Raw genomic sequence first — 20,484 nt, forward strand, 5'->3', positions numbered from 1 at the left:
TTGTTTCCCTAGGCGTCTTTTCAGAGAGACCTCTCCTACCTCCTGGAGTTGATTGGCAGTGGCAAAGAGTCTTTGATCTTCATGAAGAAAAGGATTCGGCATTTGGCCACGCAGTGGCTGAGGGCTTCACATAAACTGGAGCAGAAGCTAGAAGACAAAAAGAGAGATCAGAAACAGGTACAAAATTAAATCTGCTGCTTGTGAACCAGCTTGTTATTTGTGGGTATGGTGGAGCCACAGCAAGACTGAGGGCCATATCCAGCTGAAGCGTCCCATCAGTACAAAGACCATATAACACTGGTCCTGAGAGACCTGCATTGGCTCCCAGTATGTTTCTGAGCACAATTCAAAGTGTTGGTGCTGACCTTTAAGGCCCTAAATGGCCTCAATCCTGTATACCTGAAGGAGCATCTCCACCCCATCATTCAGCCCAGACACTGAGGTCCAGCGCCGAGGGCCTTCTGGCAGTTCCCTCACTGTGAGAAATGAGGTTACAGGGAACCAGGCAGAGGGCCTTCTCGGTAGTGGCGCCTGCCCTGTAGAACGCCCTCCCATCAGATGTCAAGGAAATAAGCAACTATCTTACTTTTAAAAGACATCTGAAGGCAGCCCTGCTTAGAGAAGTTTTTAATGTTTAATGCTGTATTGTGTTTTTAACATTTGGTTGGGAGCCGCCCAGAGTGGCTGGGGAAACCCAGCTAGATGGGGTGGGTATAAATAATAAATTATTATTATAAATTATTATAAGGACTCCACTTCCACAATGGGACCTCCCTGCTCTTCCCCAAATCTGTACTGGAGTGTTAGAGGAAACCCAATTCCCCTCAGATTGCAGGGGGAGATGGGGAAAGTTTTGTTGCACAAATGGACGTCCTTGTGCTGATGGGCTGTAATAGTTGGATTCACCCTGAGAGTTTACCTTGCTATGTGCTCTGTATATTTGCTTCTCCCTTGTACACCCAGCACTGATATCTTGCTCTGTCCCTCCCTCCCTCCCTCCCTCATTAGATTTTGATCCACATTGGCTTCTTGACAGAAGAATCAGGAGATGTTTTCAGCCCTCGCGTCTTAAAGGGAGGCCCCCTGGGGGAGATGGTCCAATGGGCAGATATTTTGGCAGTCCTCTTCATCCTGGGCCATAGCCTGAAAATCACAGTTTCTTTGAAGGAGCTCCAGAGGTGGGTTTGTTGATGAAATAGAAGCTGAACAGTGACATTTGTTTTGAAACATGTCTTTGGACTAGGGCTTACTCATTGTGATCACAATGCTTAGATTACAGCAGTGGGGAACCTCAGGCTTGGGGGCTGCATGTTCTGTCCCCCGGGCATGCCCCTCACTGGCCATACTTCAAACCCTCCTTGAGTGTTTCTGTCTGACTAGACTGTCACCTTGAGCTCTAATAATCCCCTTTGCTTGCCTGGATGGAGGAAAGAAATCTGTGGTGTCGAAACCAGCCTACTGTCCATAGGTAAATTCACACTCATTGCTCTGTCCCCTTTTGCCCTACTGACATGTACCTCTGCTCCTGGAAGTTTTCTCAGAAGGGAATGTGGTCCCCAAACGGGAAAAGTTATTGCCTGCTTATACCTAGGGTTGTGCCAAAATTCCACCCATTTCAATGTGGAGGTCAAAAGTCAAAAAGTCACAATTTGTGGGGCCCTTGGTGCAAAACAGACCCTAAGTCACTGAAAATGTTTGGCCTTTTCATGTTTGTTTTTGGTCTCTGGTTTTTCACAATCTGCTGCTGCTGCACAACTTTACCCCTTAGTTGGGGATCCCTTTCTCCTTCATAGAATTATTCCATAATGGAAGTAAAAACGCAGCATTCCTGCTTAGCATGAGGAGGCAATGGTTCTTGGACTAACCTCATGAATGATCCTAGCCAATCAGAAACGTGAGGACAAATGAAGCCTATTTGGGGCAATGCTTTCTTAATAGGCTGCCATGTTTGTCCCTTTCACAGTGATTCTCTCCTCCAGCAGCAGCAGCACCCCCAAAAAATATATCTTGCTGCAATAGTGGGGCACTTCTCATCAGTGCTGAAGGTGTGAGCGGATATTACCCTCCTCATTCCAACTCAGCCCTACTTACAGCTCAAACTGAGTTGCAGAAAGCAATTAGCCTAACTAGTGGGGATTGCTGCTGGTGGGGGTTAAGAACAAGAAAGCGCAAACAACATCACAGCAGGGATAGGCTGATTAGTATTTAACAGCCGTTGATTCAGTCAGAATGGCATGCTCCCTTATCAGCCCTAGCTGTCGCAAAAATACAATTTTTAAAATGAGTGTTTAGCTTCCCAGTAAATGTTACAAGAAACACAGTTGAATGTTGCAAGAGATGGCTCCCTGTCCCCCAACTAGAACGCCTGGTATGACTAATACTGAGATGGAATTTCTCTGAAGGAATTTCTCTGTGAAAATTTCTGAGACTTTCCTCTTTTTTCACATATGCACACACATCTGAAAAATAATGCCACTTTACACATTTTTCTGCTGAACATTCTCCACCATATTTTGAAGATAGGGGCCACGCAGCCAACACAGTTGCCGTCGCTGCCACCACCACTTGTAGCTGCCACAGCAGAAAGGCCACAGAGAGGAAAGAAGGGCTGTGCTACTACCACTGTTCATCAGGAGGGCAAACGTGGCCCCATGACCATGGGTGCCCGGGGCTGTCAGTGCCATGCGGCGTGCATGGCCCTGGCATTGAAATTTGTGGGTGCCCAGTCCCTTCATGGGGAATTTTGTGCGTGTTCGGGCACCCAGGGCTCCAGGGAGTTGGCACCTTAGCTGTTCACGGTGATCTCCAGCCCCCTAAACCCCTTGGAGCATTTCTCCTCTCCTGGTGAAACTCAGTGAAATGCAACCCCCCCCCCACCACTATGCCTCAATTTCTCTGGCCACAGATAGAGTATTTCAAGTATTTGTACCCAGTTTTAGGTTCTGACTAGGGGGTGGTGGGGAAATGTGGTTCAGTTTGCATTTGAAGGTGAACTTCCCTAATATACACTGCCTGAAACAATGAGCAAACCAAGCTACCCTAGACATCCAAATTCACACTGCTCTGAATTTTCAATGCAGTTCTCCAGAAAAATAATATGTGCCAAAAAGGAATATATTAGAGTAAACTTTGCATAAAAGAGCCATATATTTGCGAGGATAGCATACAAAAGTGCACTACATTAGGAGAAATTGTTTGCAAAACGTGTATATTAGGCAAAATTGTGTGTAAAAATGTGAACATTGGAAGAAATTTGCAGTAAGTGGTGGATGAATTTTCATGTGGACTTTTAAAAAAACAAAAACCCTTCAGACTGATGTAGAAATGTAGAAAACTGAATTTAAAACTAGAAAAAAAGAGAAACAGAAAAACCAAAATGGACAGACTCACCCACCCCTAATTCTGACATTGTTATGGTCACAGCCAGAAATGTGGAGCTGGGAATGGGGAAATACATAGTGTAATGATGTAAGAACACATGTTTGGTTGTTAAGAGGGGGAAGAGGATTAAGGGACATAAAGGGCACAATTAAACCCCTGTGTCTATGCCAAGCTCATATTGGGGCTTCAGTTTAGCAAACGTGCAGTGGCTGCTCTTTCACACAGTTCAAGCCCTTTCTTAATCTCAGAACAGTAGGAGATTTGGCCTCTGCATTCCAGCACTGGTTTCTGATGTTTGTTGGGCACTTAGATCTCCTGCACCATCAGCTCTCTTTGTAACCAGTAGAGGATCCTCTTCCCATTCTCTAGCAATTTCCCCTTCCAATCACATAGCTAACAGACAGTACACTCTACTGTTGCAAGTGGTTTCCTACCAGCAGAGGATCTGAAAAAGCATAATTTCCTCTGCTCCTCTTTTAAGTTACTGCAGCATGCTCCTGTTTTGTAACACAGCACAAATCCATGAAGCGTCTCCTTTTGTAACATTTTAAAGGGCAGGAGAAGGGCCTTCGATTCCGTGAAACCAGCACATTTTTTATTGCTTTGTAGCACTTTGTGGAGCATTCCCTGCAAATCATCTCAGCTTTTTGCTGTATATTGTAGCTACAGAACGGTTAGTAGGGTGGAGGGTAGCTGGTTATGGAGCTAACAAAGACTTTAGCAGAAGAGATTACTCAGAAAATCCTAGTAGCACTTAAGGCCATTTATGTATTTAATTATTGTCACCAGTGAACCTTGAGGCAGGGCCATAGGCAAATAAAGGAACATTGTAGCTTCTGGAACTCTTTGCTCTGGGTATGGTGATTTGATCCTGTGTTGTTCTGTGGTTCCATGGTTGCTCCCCCAAAAAGTGCATTCTTGGCTACCTGACCCATTTCCCTGTTCTCATTCTCAACATGAATTTGAGGAGATGAACTGTGCTACACTCAAAGCCTGTTTGGGGAGTTGGGATACAACAACATCCGGAGGGACACATCTGGAGGGACACAGGTTGTGTACTCTCCAAAACTCAAGCTAATTCTTTTGTTTAATTCACCCCACCACTTTCACCACAATCTCAATACTGCAGCTTAAACACATTTGCATAATTGTTTTAATTTGCCCAACCAATTTTGGTCAGAGCATGTAAAAACCTAACTTGACTGTAGCATCCCTTTAATGCAGATATCATAGAGTCGCAGCTGTCAGGCCTTATGCATTTCTTTCTTATGTCTGCCTGGAAGAATACAGGAGCCCTGATCTCAGTTGGTGATGATGTGAAGACTAAACGTCTGGCTCCCACTTTGACTCCTGTAGTTTAAACTAGATGCCTGTTTTTTCACTGTTTTATCACACACACACACACACACACACACACACACTTCCCTTGCATTTCTTAGTGAATTTGCTAGCCTCAGTTTTATGCATCCTGACAGCCAAGAGGTGAAATGTACATGATTATCTGGTGCAAACCATGCAAAGGAATTGTTGTAACATCAGCAGCAATTTGCAGCTCCCGGGAAAGAGAGTGCAAGTGTCAAGCTGAATCAGTTAGGGTCCAGACAAGACTCCTTTGCTGCTAACTTTTGTGCTGAGTGTGGAGAGTTCCCAGTTGGAAATGGATGTCGCTGGTTGTGTGTTGTGCAGTAGAGGACAAAAACTCAATCCCGCTGGAATGGAGATGCAAAGCAGAGTTACAGATGAAACTCAGAAGTTTCTCCACCATCCTTTGGGAGGACGGGTGGGATATATGGTAAATTTAATAAATAAATGGAACAATCCTCGTTTGATGATGGCAACTTCATAGCTTGCATGTGCAAACCGGTCAGATAGAAAATGACAACTACAATTCTTATAGCTTCTCACGTTTGTTGTGGGAAGTTTGGGAGACAATGAAAAGTGAACCTCTGCCTTTTCAGCATGATCTCCTGACACTGTTAAAGGAACAACTGCACTCAGAATTTCAGGGAAGAACCATTGCTCAGTGATAGTGTATCTGGTGAAGTCCCAGCTTCATTCCCTGAAATCTCCAGGTAGGGTTGGGAAAGAATCCAGCCTGAAACCCAGAAGAGTCACTGCCAGTCAATGGACAATAATGAGTTGGCAAACCCTGAGTCTGTATATTCCTGTTAACGGTAGCTTTCCTTTTAGAGTGACAGAAGATCATGTGCCCTTTAAGCCCCTGCTTTGCACTTTCAAAGTGCTCTGCCCCATACCCCCAACACTCTTGAACAAATATTTCTAGTAACACTGGCAGAAGGAAAGCAGAAACTGGTTCAAATGAGAGGAGAGGTTTGATAAGTGCCCACATAGAATCTACATCCCCCCTTTTAATCTAAGCATAAGAATTCTTCCTTTCAACTGGGGCGAGCTAGAAAAGGTTGTTCTTCAGCACAGTCACAACAATGCAGTTCTATTCCATGCATCTAGGGGTCAACAAGAAAAGCCACAGTCTGTTGAGACTTAGTAAAATAAGTGCACAGCAAACCTTTGACTGTCCTTCTTTTGTGTGAGGCCTGTGCAATTATAGAGGATGTATGTATTTGTCTGTGCTTCTTTGGTTCATTATGCTACAGAAATGAGTGGCTCATATGCAAGAAAGCACCAAACTTTCAAAGTGAGGCATTTTAATTACTTCTGGCAGATGAAAGCTTTTTATTTCCATGGCTTGTTTTTCTCCCCACAAAGCAAGAAAGGCGTTGAGGCTCTGAATTTTAAATCACTTCCCACAATATACAGGATATACCTGCACCAGGATCATTCACACAAAACAAGCCATCGTGTGCACTGCTTGTGAAAAACAGCAAAGGCACATACATTAGAGCACCAACATTATGCCCAATTACTAGCTGTGATCCAATAGGCACATATGCATGTTCCAGAGTCAACCCCATTCTCCCCTCTGAGTTTTTCCTGTCACCAGTATGGATGCTAACCCATGTTTCCCTTTCCCCATGTGCGAACAAAGTAACAGTGTTAGGACAAGTATTGAAATTCATTTAGAGTCATGTGGTTTCCTGGGTAGTTTGTTGGATTTAGGGCCATTTTTTAAAATCCCTGCCTAGCCATGAAGCTCACCGGATGACACTTTTCCAGCCTAACTAGAGATCATTCTGAAATCCTCACCATCTGATTTAAGAATACAATAAGTTGTAGCCAGATTCTTTGTGTGTGGCGTTTACCACTGCAGAGGAGGACCCCCAACTCTTCAGTATAACACTGCAGGGGAAGAGAATTAAAAATCACATCAAGATCACTGGCTTTTGGGGGGCATCATTTTATCATGTATATACAGTCACATGCATGCATTGTATTGCAAAGGATAAAGTGGAACAAGAAGAACTGAAAAGTGCAGCTAAGTACATATCTTCCAATTCCAGAATTAATTATAGAAATTCTCTATGTTGGAATTATATTGAAGAGAGTGAAATGCACCACAAAAAGGAGCTTCTGAAACAATAAAGGAATATAGTACAGGAGGAAATGACACAGCCCTAAGCGCAACACACCTCGCAGAGTTTTCGTGAGGATAAAATGTGATGATCTCCATGTATGCCCCTCTGAATTCCATGGAGGAAGGGCAGAATGCAAACAATGGTAACCCTCTGGACCATTTATCTTTTCTGATAAAAGACAGACCATCCTTATAGGGAATCACAGGCATCAACACCTGTGATGAGTGTAGCAGATTCAGAGAAGAAAGGGGATTGTATAAACAAGGTTTGGATAACAGGCTTGACATGTTTCATAAGAATGTAAGAGAAGCAATGCTGCTTAAGATATTTTAAAATGCAGGAAATGTAATACCTAAATCTATTTTTCCAAGGTCAGAATTTTGTTTCGGGCACAATCCTGGAAGCAATTCTTGTGATCATTGCCCATTTTGCACAGAAATGGATGAAAATGTTACATTTCCTTTGTTATATTTGTATAGAATGTAAAGATATGGATGTGTGTGTGCCTGTGCCTTGCAAGTTTCATAAAGTTGGGTTCTAGTTGGGAATGGTTGTGGAAAGGCTTAGAAAACAGTCTTTCAAGCAGCATCTCTGTGGCTTAAGGAGGCTAGAAGCATAGCTCAGGTGTGTAGTCTCTATGGATTCCAATGTGAGGAGGCTTTCTTCATATTTTATTGTGCAGAACATTCAATCTTTAATGTGGATCAGAGAGTGAGGGCTATTTCACACAAAGCATATACTTTGTTTTTTTTTTATAAGATATTTATTAGGATTTTCAGAATATTACAAAACAAAACAAAAGAAAAAAGAAAAAATACAAAGTAAAAATGGTTAAAAACAATTCCTTCCTTCCATTACTTAGCCTTCATTTGCTTAGTTTTCAGGACCTCCTCACACCTCCCTTTTTGTATTCCAGTTCAGTTGTTAGTTCAGCAAATCCCTCCCCTCTTTGTATATCCTAATCATTAATCATAGAATATTGTAATTTTAGATTTTTACCCATTAATAAACCATTTTTTCATATTCCCTTATAACATTTCAGCTAAAGAGCACTTAGTTTCTATCCAACATCATTCTAACATTCATTAATTTTGCAATATTTCTGTAGATAGTCTTTAAACTTTTTCCAATCTTCTCCCATTGACTCTTCTCCCTGGTCTCGGATTCTGCCAGTCATTTCCAATTCCATATAGTCCATCACCTTCATCTGCCATTCTTCCAAGGTGGGTAGATCTTGTGTCTTCCAATACTTTGCAATGAGAATTCTTGCTGCTGTTGTGGCATACATAAAAAAAGTTCTGTCCTTCTTTGGCACCAATTGGCCGACTATGCCTAGGAGAAAGGCCTCTGGTTTCTTCAAGAAGGTATATTTAAATACCTTTTTCAATTCATTATATATCATCTCCCAGAAAGCCTTAATCCTTGGGCACGTCCACCAAAGGTGAAAGAATGTACCTTCGTTTTCTTTACATTTCCAACATTTATTATCGGGCAAATGGTAGATTTTTGCTATCTTGACTGGTGTCATGTACCACCTGTATATCATTTTCATAATATTCTCTCTTAGGGCATTACATGCCATAAATTTCATACCTGTGGTCCACAACTGTTCCCAGTCAGCAAACATAATATTATGTCCAAGATCTTGTGCCCATTTAATCATAGCAGATTTCACCGTTTCATCCTGAGTGTTCCATTTCAACAGCAAGTTATACATTTTTGACAAAATCTTAGTTTTGGGTTCTAACAGTTCTGTTTCCAATTTTGATTTTTCCACCTGGAAGCCAATTTTCTTATCCAAATTATATGCCTCCATTATCTGGTAATAATGAAGCCAGTCTCGCACTTTGTCTTTTAATTTCTCAAAACTCTGCAATTTCAATTTGTCTCCTTCTTGTTCCAAAATTTCCCAATATTTCGGCCATTTGGCCTCCATATTGAGCCTTTTCTGAGCCTTTGCTTCCATCGGTGACAACCACCTTGGGGTTTTATTTTCGAGTAAGTCCTTGTATCTTATCCAGACATTTAACAATGCTTTCCTGACAATGTGGTTTTTAAACGCTTTATGTGCTTTAACCTTGTCATACCACACACAAAGCATATACTTTGGAATAGTTGTGCTTTAGTCGCTTGCTTTGTACAGGGAACCTGTGTGGTGTCATTATCATCAGGTCATAGACCTCCTTTGTTTTCCCTTTTCTCAGTATACAAAAAAACCCCATTAAAATATGAAAAGGGCAGAACACTAACTCAAACAGGGAAGGTGCTTAACAAGAGTGGGCCTTGACACATTGCCCACTGATGCTCTCTCGCATCTCCTGCTGATTCCTACCCACCCACCCACTGGAGCTGCTGATCAGGCTCCGAGCCGTGAGTTTACGCAGTGGTGCCAAGCTCAATTTCCACAGCTGTAGATCACCGTAGTGCTACTCTTCTCTCTGTTAAAGAGCCATGGTTTTGATGTGTGCAGTGATAATATTGGACAGGTTTGCCTACCATCTGAAGGTAGGCTATACAACTTGATACAATTACCTTTCATTTTAGCCATGAATTTTTTAAACCAGTCTTTTCATTTGCCTTTCTTTTCTTTTTTTGCCACAGAGCAAATTTTAAAACTGAATTTAACTATCATGCTGCCTTTTCAGTCAATGCCACTTATTTTTTTTAAAGAAGTGTGTTTCTTTTTCATTTTGTTTTTAACTGCACGGAAGTGCTGAAATATTAAAAAGCACTTTGGTGGAAAAAAAAGATTTTAAAAAGTGATATAAATGGACTTCAAAATGGACATGCTCGAGTGAATGCTTTCTTTTATGCCCACACATGCTGTCATGTCATGCTCACTGCTGTGGACAGAACATAGCAGAATGCACACACATAAAAATGTTAGAACCTTCCGAAGTGTGAGAGGTCAGCTGCAATTCTCTATGTTGCTTGCAGTGGAAGAGCAATGATTGACAGATCCCACAGCAACCCAATCTGCAGGCACCCTGGGTAGCAGGCCCTATGCCCAGTGGGAGGGAGGGGGAGGACTTCAGATGTAAGTGAGTCTTAAGTAACTTGAAGAAAAGACAAAACAGAGAGAGAGTAGAATATTATTGTTACTGTCAGTGTTGTGTCTCTCGATAAATTAAGACTTCCCCATAGGCACAGATGAAAAGCGGTGCATTTTCCAGAAAGATATAAGACCCCAAGATCTGTTGATGGTATAATTATACCTGATTTCTTTTAATGGAGATATTATCAAGGGACCACATTCCAGTCTCTCTTTCTCTCCCCAACCCCATCTTTAATAGCCAGCTTCTTAATGGGGGAAATTTACATAGCTTTATTAACAGCAAATGCTCAGGCCTCAAATTTCCCTCTAAATGCAATTGCTTCTAGCCTGCTTATTATGTACAGACAAATCCATTTGCTTTGCACTTTGTAATAGAGCTGATCAATTGTTAAGTTGGTAAGTGGCAGAGAAAGAAAGAGGTTGAGAAAATGTGAGGTGTTTGTGCAATAGAGCGGGGAGGACAAGATGCACTGTATTCTTTGTATATCATTGGAGTGTGATTTACAGTTGGCTGCCTATGTTCCTTTGTGTCACTACCTGGAGGAATCTGGGTATGACCCAGGTTGGTTTTCACCAGCATATGAGCCAGAATATTATTGCTTGCTACCATAATCCTGGGATTTATTGCTGACTAGACCTGTGACTCACCTGCATGTTTTCTCCATGTCAGCATGCCAGGTACTGCTATATATATTTTTATTTTTTGGAGGGTTGTGCTTGTGAATTATCCCATTGTTTTTTTAGGTTATTAAACAGGAATCTTGGGTTCATTTGTGCTACCGAAGAATGCACAAAGGCATAAACCGTGCCCCCCTTTTTTATTTTTGCTTTTAAAAATGTATAGCAGAAATAAATGCTACATAGAAAATAAAACACTATAGCCCAGACAGAAAATAGAAACTGCTGTGCTCAAATATAAGTTATCGCTTGCTCAGGCTCCAAGGCTTAGCCTTAAATGGTACATAGTCCATTGTCCTTGTTTCATTCCTTTCTGCTGAATGTTTTTAAACTGCTTGTGTTTGCTTTATGAAACAGATTTCCTGCCATTGAGCCCCTTGAGCGCAGTATGCTGCAATTCCTTTGTTCTTTGCTGGTGACAGAGTAAAATTTGGATGATCATAGGCTGTATTCCTCTGCCACAGGAGGTATAAGATGAGCTGAAATGCTGGTCCCTTCCTGCCATTGCAGTCCAATGAGTCTGTGATGGTACCCTTAGGTTTTTGACTCTAGTCTCTATCCTCAGTTTTGTGGAAGCATTTATTGTTCAGATTTAATAGTATTAGCTCTTGGACCCGGATGGTTTGAAATGCCTGCCTAGGGTAAATTGCCTCGGAATGTTTTAAGTAGGAAACAATGTACAAATTTAATAAATGAAACTAAGGTATGAGAAGCTCAGGATAAATATGCATGCTGGTCGCTATGAGCTTGCTCAGATATATTGTTGTTTTAAACTATTTTTGAATGTTTTAAATAACTTTCTCAATTATTTTTATTTATAAATTTCTTGGTTTGTTTGTTTTTTTGTAAACCAATTTGAAGGTTTCTTCTTACAAGTAGTGTATACATTTTGATGAACTTTTAAAAGGTGCTGCAAAGACAGACTGGCAGCTCAAAGATTCCCTCTCGCCTTTTCTCCTTTGCTTGGTAAAACATTTGTGAAAGAAATGGAAAAAAGAGGCAAAACAGGATTTAGCCCTAGCAATGTTGCCTTCCTTCAGAATGGTATGAGGATTTATGGGTACAGTTTGCTCAAGCCTGCAGTTTGATGCAGGGGGAGGCAGCATCTTCTCCCCTGTCCCCAGATGAGTGAGTCGCTTTCTCCTTCAGTTTTGCACAAGCATACTCTCATGTGGGGAAGGGGGGTGTCTTTAAGTTGAGAGCCAGTGTGGTGAAGTGGTTAAGAGCGGTGGACTCGTAATCTGGTAAACCAGGTTCGCTTCCCTGCTCCTCCACATGCAGCTGCTGGGTGACCTTTCAGCTAGTCACACTTCTTTGAAGTCTCTCAGCCTCACTCACCTCACAGAGTGTTTGTTGTGGGGGAGGAAGGGAAATGAGATTGTTAGCCGCTTTGAGACTCCTTAGGGTAGTGATAAAGCAGGATATCAAATCCAAACTCCTCTTCTTCTTCTGATGGTATACACACCCCTGAGGCAGATAATTAGGTCACATCAAGCAGTGTGGAGGGATAGAGAGAGAAAAATCTACCAGTGTGGTGTAGTGGTTAAGAGCAGTAGTCTCGTAATCTGGGGAACCGGGTTTGCGTCTCCGCGCCTCCACATGCAGCTGCTGGGTGACCTTGGGCTAGACACACTTCTCTGAAGTCTCTCAGCCTCACTCACCTCACAGAGTGTTTGTTGTGGGGTAGGAAGGGAAAGGAGAATGTTAGCCGCTTTGAGACTCCTTAAAGGGAGTGAAAGGCGGGATATCAAATCCAAACTCTTCTTCTTTTTCTTCTTCTTCTTCTTCTTCTTCTTCTTCTTCTTCTTCTTCTTCTTCTAGAGAGGAGCATCTCAATCAGGTTTTTGAAGGCTTGGAAAAACATCGCTCTCTGACAAGCTGAGGAGCTGTCCAAAAACTGTTGGTGCTGAACAGCTGTTCTGTTGCACTAAAATCACGTTAGACATGATTTTAAACATTTCTTTGAATCCTGTGATTGAGATTCTCCTCTTTAAAAACCAATCAAACAAAGGTTAAGAGCAGTTGTGGAGGGCTCATTCTTGGTCGGAGCTTTGACACAGGGCAGAAGGAAGATTAACCCTTTCCACTTGCCATTTCCCTTGCTGAAAATACTCCCTCCTCCCCACTAGCAGTGCTTTCTGCAAGGGGGGGGGGGTCTTAATCCCTGAATATTAGTGGCTGAATCAGCCACCATGGCTGCTTTTACTAAAAGAATCAGAGAAGGACAAAATCAAGCACAGGATTCAAAGGCACATTTAGTATCAATTATAGCTTGCCCCAAGGACTCATATTAGAAGTGGCAGGGCTGTCATTAACGCGTCTGCCCTGTTCAAGTGTAAAATGGTGTGTCAAGGAGCATGTGGGAGAAGGCCATTGAACCAGCCCCCACTTCACCACACCTCGGTCCTTCCCTCCCTTCCCATCTCAGATATCAGGCATGAGCTGGAAAGGGAGTAAATTGCCTGGAGTAAAGTTTTGAGGGGAGGAGATGGGAGGAAAGGAAAAGGAAATGATCAGCACCCGTCTTTTATGTGTTCATTTTCTGTTAAGGAAGGATCCTGTCCACTTGGCCACCTTATAGGTGAATGAGGGAGACATCGGAAAAGAGCAAGTTATCTGCCATGGTCACATCTAGTTTAACCCTAGATGTGAACAATTGGTAGTGTTGTTTCCCATAAAAGGGCCCTGCAGTAGCTTGCAAGAGTCTTTCATCTATATATAGCAGGTTCCTCCTGTTTCTCCCCCTGGTAGGGACAGCTGTCTATTGTTCGGAACCCATGGTAACAGGATCTGTGGTATATTTCCAAAATGTAAAGACGCCTGCTTAAATCCATGCATTGCCAGTTAAAACACTTATAAAACCTGTTACCTTTAATTAAAGAGACAACTCTTTTTCTCAGAAACACATAGCTGATTAGATTTATTGACTGCTTTTGCATGAGGGACGCAGATAAATAGCTTTATGCCATTGTAAATTCTGAAAGGGAAGGTCTTTTGCCCTTTGGGGTTTGATTCTCTCAGAAAAGAAGGTGCATAAACAAGGAGATATCAACGAGCTGTTAATTTTTCCTTTTTCATGAAATATGTTTGTTCCAAATGAAGACTTCTTAACTGGGTGCTTTGAAATGTGTTTTGGGGGGGGGCGGAGAGACTACCTGTAAAGATCCTCATTATATAATTGCCTTGTATTTAAAATAGGCAGTTGTGTGCGCTTGTATGCAGAGAGCATCCTGTTCTGTCATTAGTCATCACTTGACACCTGTGCACAGCCTAAATGGGTCCACACCGGGGGGAGTAGAAGCACGGTAGCCAAGCAGACATTGGAGTGAATCAAGCATGCACTGAAGGCAGTTGAGGTGGAAGCTCTTTGATTAAAATTCCACTGTCGCACTGAAGAACTGCTTTCGCTTCCCACCCCCACCCCTTCTCTGGTGGATTTCATTCTACACTTGGGATGCAGTAACATTATCCATCTTTGCCGGAAATGACTTATCTCCAAGGTTCACAGACAGCAATTTCGGAATATGCTAGATTGCACAAAGTGTCAAGCTTTTTTAAAACATGCTTCCCAGGGATGATAGATCCCCTTAAATCTGCAGACTTCATTGCAATTGACATACGAACCACCATGACCTGCTCAATCAGTATAATTCTTCTCCCATTACTCAGGTGAGCAATCCCAATGGATGGTGTGGCCACTTCTGCACTTCACAGGAACAAATGATAAATATAACTCTAGTTCTGACCAGACTTTTTGTAACTGCCCTCTTTGCTGGGTGGAGGAGCAACCGCATCCTCATCTCGCCCACCACACAGATGTATGAAGATGTTCTGCACCAATGGCCAGTTCATGCAATTTTTCTCTGTAGGGACTAGCTCCCCCCCAAAAAAAAAAAAGTAGGGAGGAGATGTCATGGACTTGCACTTCCACTCTCTCTTGTCAGTGTTTAGGGTTGCACTGCCCATCCCTTAGGAAACCCAGAAAGCCATGAGGAATATAGTAAACAGTGATGGATGGCCTCTAAGAATAAATCAGTATGATTAAGGAAAAAACAATGGAGGAAAAAACAGAAAGCTAGAGGATATGAAATTGGGAGATGTGCCCCAACTATCATGGGAAAACTAAGACTTGCCCCAATTAAAAACAAACAAACAGGCACTCTATGATGTCCTTTCTTGCCGAACCGTCCACTGTTGCCATTGATTTTCAGTTAAGAAGGGCTAGCAGCAGGAATGCAATTAATGCTGACGTTAGTATATTGGTCCTGTCCTCTGTAAGGAAGCAGAGGTTTGTTGAGATCAATTTTGTGCTGGATGTCTCAACTTGGGGAGCAATAACGGAAGTAAAACCCAGGTTAATTTGAAAATAGGTCAATGGGATGTGAAGATAGCCCACTGTAATCTGAATCCATCGTATCAGCTTCAAAATGTCTCCCTAGGTTGATTAAATTACCTGTAAGGGAGAAATAGCAGGAGAAAAGCCTGCTGCAGATTTATTCTGGGATACGTGCAGCTGTTCAAGACAGATGTCCAAAAACAACCCAGCAAAGCTTTCCTGTATAGGTGAACATGATGCCTTTAACTGGCTTAATTAAAGAGGAAACAATGTCAGCCATCACTCATGTTATTTCTTATTTAATAAACGCAAGCTGGTCTCATTTTGCAGACTCTTGTCTGCTCGTCTGCTTTGTTATACTGCTTTCCAGAGCAATCTTAATTAATGATATCCTCATAAGAGGTTTGTAGTGTCGGCAGCAAAAGGGGATTCATGGGAATTCAATCAAAAGCAGATTTCACTAGTCAATTCCTCTTCTTCTTCTTCTTTTAAGATTAAGTTTTCAGAAGCGACTGGCCCTGGATGCAAAGATCATTCCCCCCAAAAAAACAAATCTGTTAAGCTTTCAGCGAAGAAAGCATTTATGTTCAATTTTATTTGCATAATTTCAAGCGCCATTAATAGTACATGGCATGAGGAAAAATTACCAAGATTTCACTCCAACCATGAGTGAAATTGGGTTTAGTAGAAAATTAGTTGACTTAACTGGCAGATGATGAAAGCTTGAATAGAGAATGTTTAAATAAGGAGGAATTGTAGAAAAGGAACTTGAAGGTGCAGGCTGAATTGAGATCAGGGCTCAAGTTAAAACATATTAGCTAAAGTGAAAGATAAATGGAGACTGATAGTGAATTCAGAAGGAAGAATCCAACAACCCTCTCTACTGATCATTCTGTCAGTGCAAGCATTCCTGCTTACCAGGTGGAACCATCCCCCTCTCCTCCCCATTTGCATTGTTCTAGGGGTTCTTCTGCCCTTCCAGAGTGGATTGGGGTGAGCATGGGTAAAGGGGGAAGTCCCATTGCACTAGCTAGCTTGCTTGGCAATTTAGTGCAATTTTTCCTTCTCAGGAAGAGCCACAGGGCTAGATTTCCCAGTTCAATATATACATAGAACTGGTATACATTTTTGCACTGGCTGATGAGCTTGGGCTTTGGTTTTATGAAAAATTATACCTAATGATGGCAGACTATAATTGGTGTTCACCATTAGGTTACAGAAGATCTATCTCAAGCCTGTACCTTTATTTTTCTTGAGTAATTTGTGTGATATAAATGGAAGCGCATAATATTTGTGTGAATTCTGCCACACAAACTATGACACTGGGCCAATTAAAATCTGGAAAGCAGATTAATTTTCAAATGAACACCCATTTTACAATCAGGCTATCATAAACCCATTCATCTAGTACAAGAGCAGCCAGTGTGGTGCTTTTCAGTTGTTATTAGACTACAACTCCCATCATTCCTGCTCATTGGTCATGCTGGCTGTGGCTGATGGGAGTTTGTGGTCCAAAAAATCAGTAGGGCATCCCATTAACTCCCCTATTATAGTACTTTCAATTTGCAAAGTCCTTTACAAGTTTCAGCTGATTCATTCTCACAGTAAGCTTGTAAAGTAGGTCACAATGAGAATCACATTTTATTAAGGAGAAAAGAAGCTGCTCATAATTTTTCTTGCTCCTTTGTGTGTCTTTTCTGTAATTGAAGTCAACAGTTCATTATGGTGCACAACATTCATAAAGGCCTATTATTCTATGTTTTCTCTTGTGTACATTCCCACTCATTCCTGTGTATGCGTTTGACTGTGTGTGCAGCAGAAAGCAAGGGAGGGAGATCAGTTTGAAGGCAGGATACACCTGTTGCCATCAAGATGGTAGCCATATCTGTCATGTTTGGAAGGAAATAAACTAATGATATGAGGGATGGTGATTTGCCAAATGCTACCTAACAAGGGAGCAAGTGAAGCTGTGGTCTAAACCACTGAGCCTCTTGGGCTTCCCGATCAGAAGGTCGGCAGTTTGAATACTCATGACAGGTTAAGCTCCCGTTGTTCTGTCCCAACCTAGCAGTTCAAAAGCACACCAGCACAAGCAGATAAATAGGTACCACTATAGCAGGAAGGTAAATGGCATTCCTGTGTGCTCTGGCTTCCATTACAGTGTTCCATTGCACCAGAAGCAGTTTAGTTATGCTGGCCACATGACCCGGAAAGCTGTCTGTGCACAAACACCAGCTCCCTCTGCCTGAAAGTGAGATGAGCACTGCACCCCATAGTCGCCTTTGACTGGACTGAACCATCCAGGGGTCCTTTACCTAACAAGCTCATGACCCAAATTCAGGAAGAATTATCACATACTCATATCCACAGTACCATACCAAGTTTCAGGTGCTGGAATAAATAAGAAATTGGGGCAAATTTACCACAAAGCTGACAATGAATTTCACTCTCATTTTCCTCATCCCATAACACATGCTAGCATCCATTCCACTGACTGCACAACACAACTTCCTTGTGTTGAGGCAGGTATAAGTGTGGCGATCACACAGGGTCCTCGGACGTTTGATGGTCTATTGATCCCTGTGCTACCACTGTGATCACTTCCCCGCTGCCACCAACCCATTTCTCTGGGTACACACTGAGTCCAGACAGTTGTTAACATTAAACCGAATAAACAAGTTTATTTTATAAGCAGTAACAAGTTTATGGTTTTAGATAATTTTTCTTGTTAGTTTCTTAACCTTAGTTTCTTTACTAGCCTATACCTTCCTAATACCTTCTAACTGATTATCCCAACTGTTGAACTGACTCCTCTTAAGAGATTCTCTCAGATCAAACTAGCCCAACCCACAGACTTAACCTCCCTCTCCCTTCTCTAACTCCAAGCTGACTTCTTAACAACTCTAGGTCTAACTCTAACTCCACCCCTTGGGTTCCTATTGGTTAATCGTTTTACAATTTGTTAACCCTTTCCTTATGAACCCAGTATGATGTCACACACTTAGGAGGGCAAACGCCACAATAAGATTGTTGCTTTTCTTCAACGTTGAGAAGATGAAATGCAACTCAGCCAACCTTCTGTGATTCCCACTTTTAGCTGTCCACTGTGTCTTGCAAAACCCTCAGTGGCTGAGATTTCGTTGCCTAGTAGGTCATGGAGCTGCTGGCCAATTACCCTTGTGCTCCTGGAAACACAGAGATAAATGTTATTGCACTTCTCCTTGACAGTGCTAACCTTCCCACCCTCCGCTGTGTAATCTTGAATTGTATCTACTGTGGCCCAATAGGGCTTTTTTTCCTCAGAGAAAAAAGACTGAATGGGAAAACTTTGTAACAAAAGTGTACTATTTGCAGGCAGTAGAACTCGGTGCCTGTAAAATGTATAAATGACATTCATGTCTGTGAGGAGACCCTGCTGTCAGTTTTATGCAACCAGCCTTAGAGATTCACACACCCAACTCAGCTTGCTGCTTCCCTGTGCTAACTCCATCCAAAGTCAAATGACCTCAGGTTTGTTGACTGAGTCAATAGACAATCCTTGGGGAATGCCCATAGCTCAGTAGTAGAGTGTCTGCTTTTCACTCAGATTCACCCTGATTCAGTTCCCAGCATCTCCACGTTGGGCAGGGAAAGACTCCTGTCTAAAACCAAGGAGAACTGCTGCTGTTCAGTGCAGACAGTACTGAGCAAGATGGAGCAATGGTCTGACAGGGTATTATACAGATTCCTACATACCTAAGTAAGTTCCCTGTGTGTCCATAAGGGCAGAAGTAGTTAACTTTTACATACAACGACTGGAGAGGTTACCTGTAGAAGATCTTGGAGGGAAGTCTTTTGTACTTTGGGGGAAGCACTGTAGCTCAATGGCAGAGCATCTGTTTTGCATGCAGAAGGTCCTTGGCTACATCTCTGCATCTCCATGTATCACTGAGAGAGACCCCTATCAGGAACCCTGAAGCGCCAACCAGGGTTGACAATACTGAACTAGGTGGAGCAACAATGATTCCGTATAAGACAGCTTCCTATGTTTCTGACCCTCTGCTTCTGCCCCACAACTGATTTGTCCATCCTGCTATAGCCCTGTTGTCCTATTCAGTATGCAGCCCATCCTACTGATTTCCCAAGCTGACTGACTGGGGGTCAGCCCCCCTGGGACTGTCTTACAGTGAACCAAGTGAACTAGGCTTTTCAGGTGGGCAAATGAAGCATTTTAAATTTCAAGGAAAGAAGAGGCCCATCTTGACTCCTTGCTTCTGATGTGGAGATGTGTAACCACTCGCCGCCCCACCCCCGGGCATAGCTCACTTTCTTCCTGGCTGATCTGGTAGCAGCTGTTGTGGGTAATTCAATGAAGTTATGAGAAAGCATTCAGCTGATGAGTCTTTATTTTAAAATTCCCTGAAGGCCTATTGTACCAGTTCAAAGGGAACACTATGATCCTTCAAAATTCAAATAAACAAATGAAAACACCACCACGAGAACAACCTTCACCAGTGTGCCTTTCTCCTGTATTCCTGCTGACCAAGTCAATAGTCACATGTATTCCTTGTCATCTGCATATTCCTCTTTTTTTGAACATTGAGTTTTCCCATCTATGATAGATAAAATGGCTGCTACGTTGTACTGCCACACTGAACTACCCTTCGGATAGTGCACACCCTTTAAAAATCCAATATCAAGAGGGTATCATCGTTTTCTTTCTTTATAAAGGGACAGCTTCCTCTTACCAAAGGCCGAATGGTCATGTTGGGAGCCACAGAGGCAAGTGAAATTGTCCTCTTTTCCATTGGCTAGTTCTTCTTTGGGGCAGCTTCATTATGGGGGTGTCTAGGGCTGAAGGATGGGATAAGGCAAGTGGAAATAGTCAGCCTCCATATGCAAATGCAGAACTCTCCCCTCTCCCCTCAAATGTGTTAAAAGCTGCTCTAAGCTGATGTCCATATTCTAAGAATCCACAAAATCTCCCTTTCCTCTTTGATTTTGCACTTTAATTCTTTACTGCTGAGATGCTCACAAAGTGCCAGAAAATCTCTAGCAAGCTGACCTGCTACTCCATAATGGGCTGCTGAGCCCTTCTGCATTGCTTCACTTTATTTATGTGGTGTGGTTTTTTTTAAGGTGGCTGTCAGGCACAAGAGACTTTCTATTCATGTCATCTTCCCGGCCAGCCACTTAGCGTAAAATTGCCCATAAAAGTGAACTTAAATTACAAGTGATAAAACCACAGCCCATCCTAGCCACTGCCAGCTTTTTTTCTGTTCTACATGGCTCTGAAGCTTATATTCTTTTTGACAAGAGCAATGAAGCAGCTTCACATACTTATCCCCAGCTAAATCACCTTAAATTGAAAATCCTTGTTTTTCCTTGCTTGGAATGTAGCATGGTCCTTCATTAGTTTCTTCTAAGTGTTTCTTAGTATCAGCAGAATGGTTTGCGCTGGTGGAACGCTTGACTGCATGTCCCTCAGCTAATGCCAGATGTGAGGCCTTCCGACGTATCCGCTTGTTTTCGTTTGTTACATAAGCTACCCCATAACAAAG

At 42.4% G+C, this 20,484-nt stretch overlaps 1 protein-coding gene across 1 annotated transcript in view; it reads left to right on the forward strand.

The window, feature by feature from the left end:
• MGAT5B (alpha-1,6-mannosylglycoprotein 6-beta-N-acetylglucosaminyltransferase B) overlaps positions 1-20,484 on the forward strand; it is a 176,955-nt gene that overhangs the window by 108,327 nt on the left and 48,144 nt on the right. The window contains exons 7-8 of the mRNA XM_080993711.1: positions 13-177; positions 1,009-1,178. Of these exons, the coding sequence (XP_080849837.1) occupies positions 13-177; positions 1,009-1,178 (335 nt within the window). The remainder of the gene's footprint in view (positions 1-12; positions 178-1,008; positions 1,179-20,484) is intronic.

This window comes from Podarcis pityusensis (genome assembly GCF_964106645.2).
Source record: "Podarcis pityusensis genome assembly, chromosome: 2".
Taxonomy (NCBI): Eukaryota; Metazoa; Chordata; class Lepidosauria; order Squamata; family Lacertidae; genus Podarcis; species Podarcis pityusensis.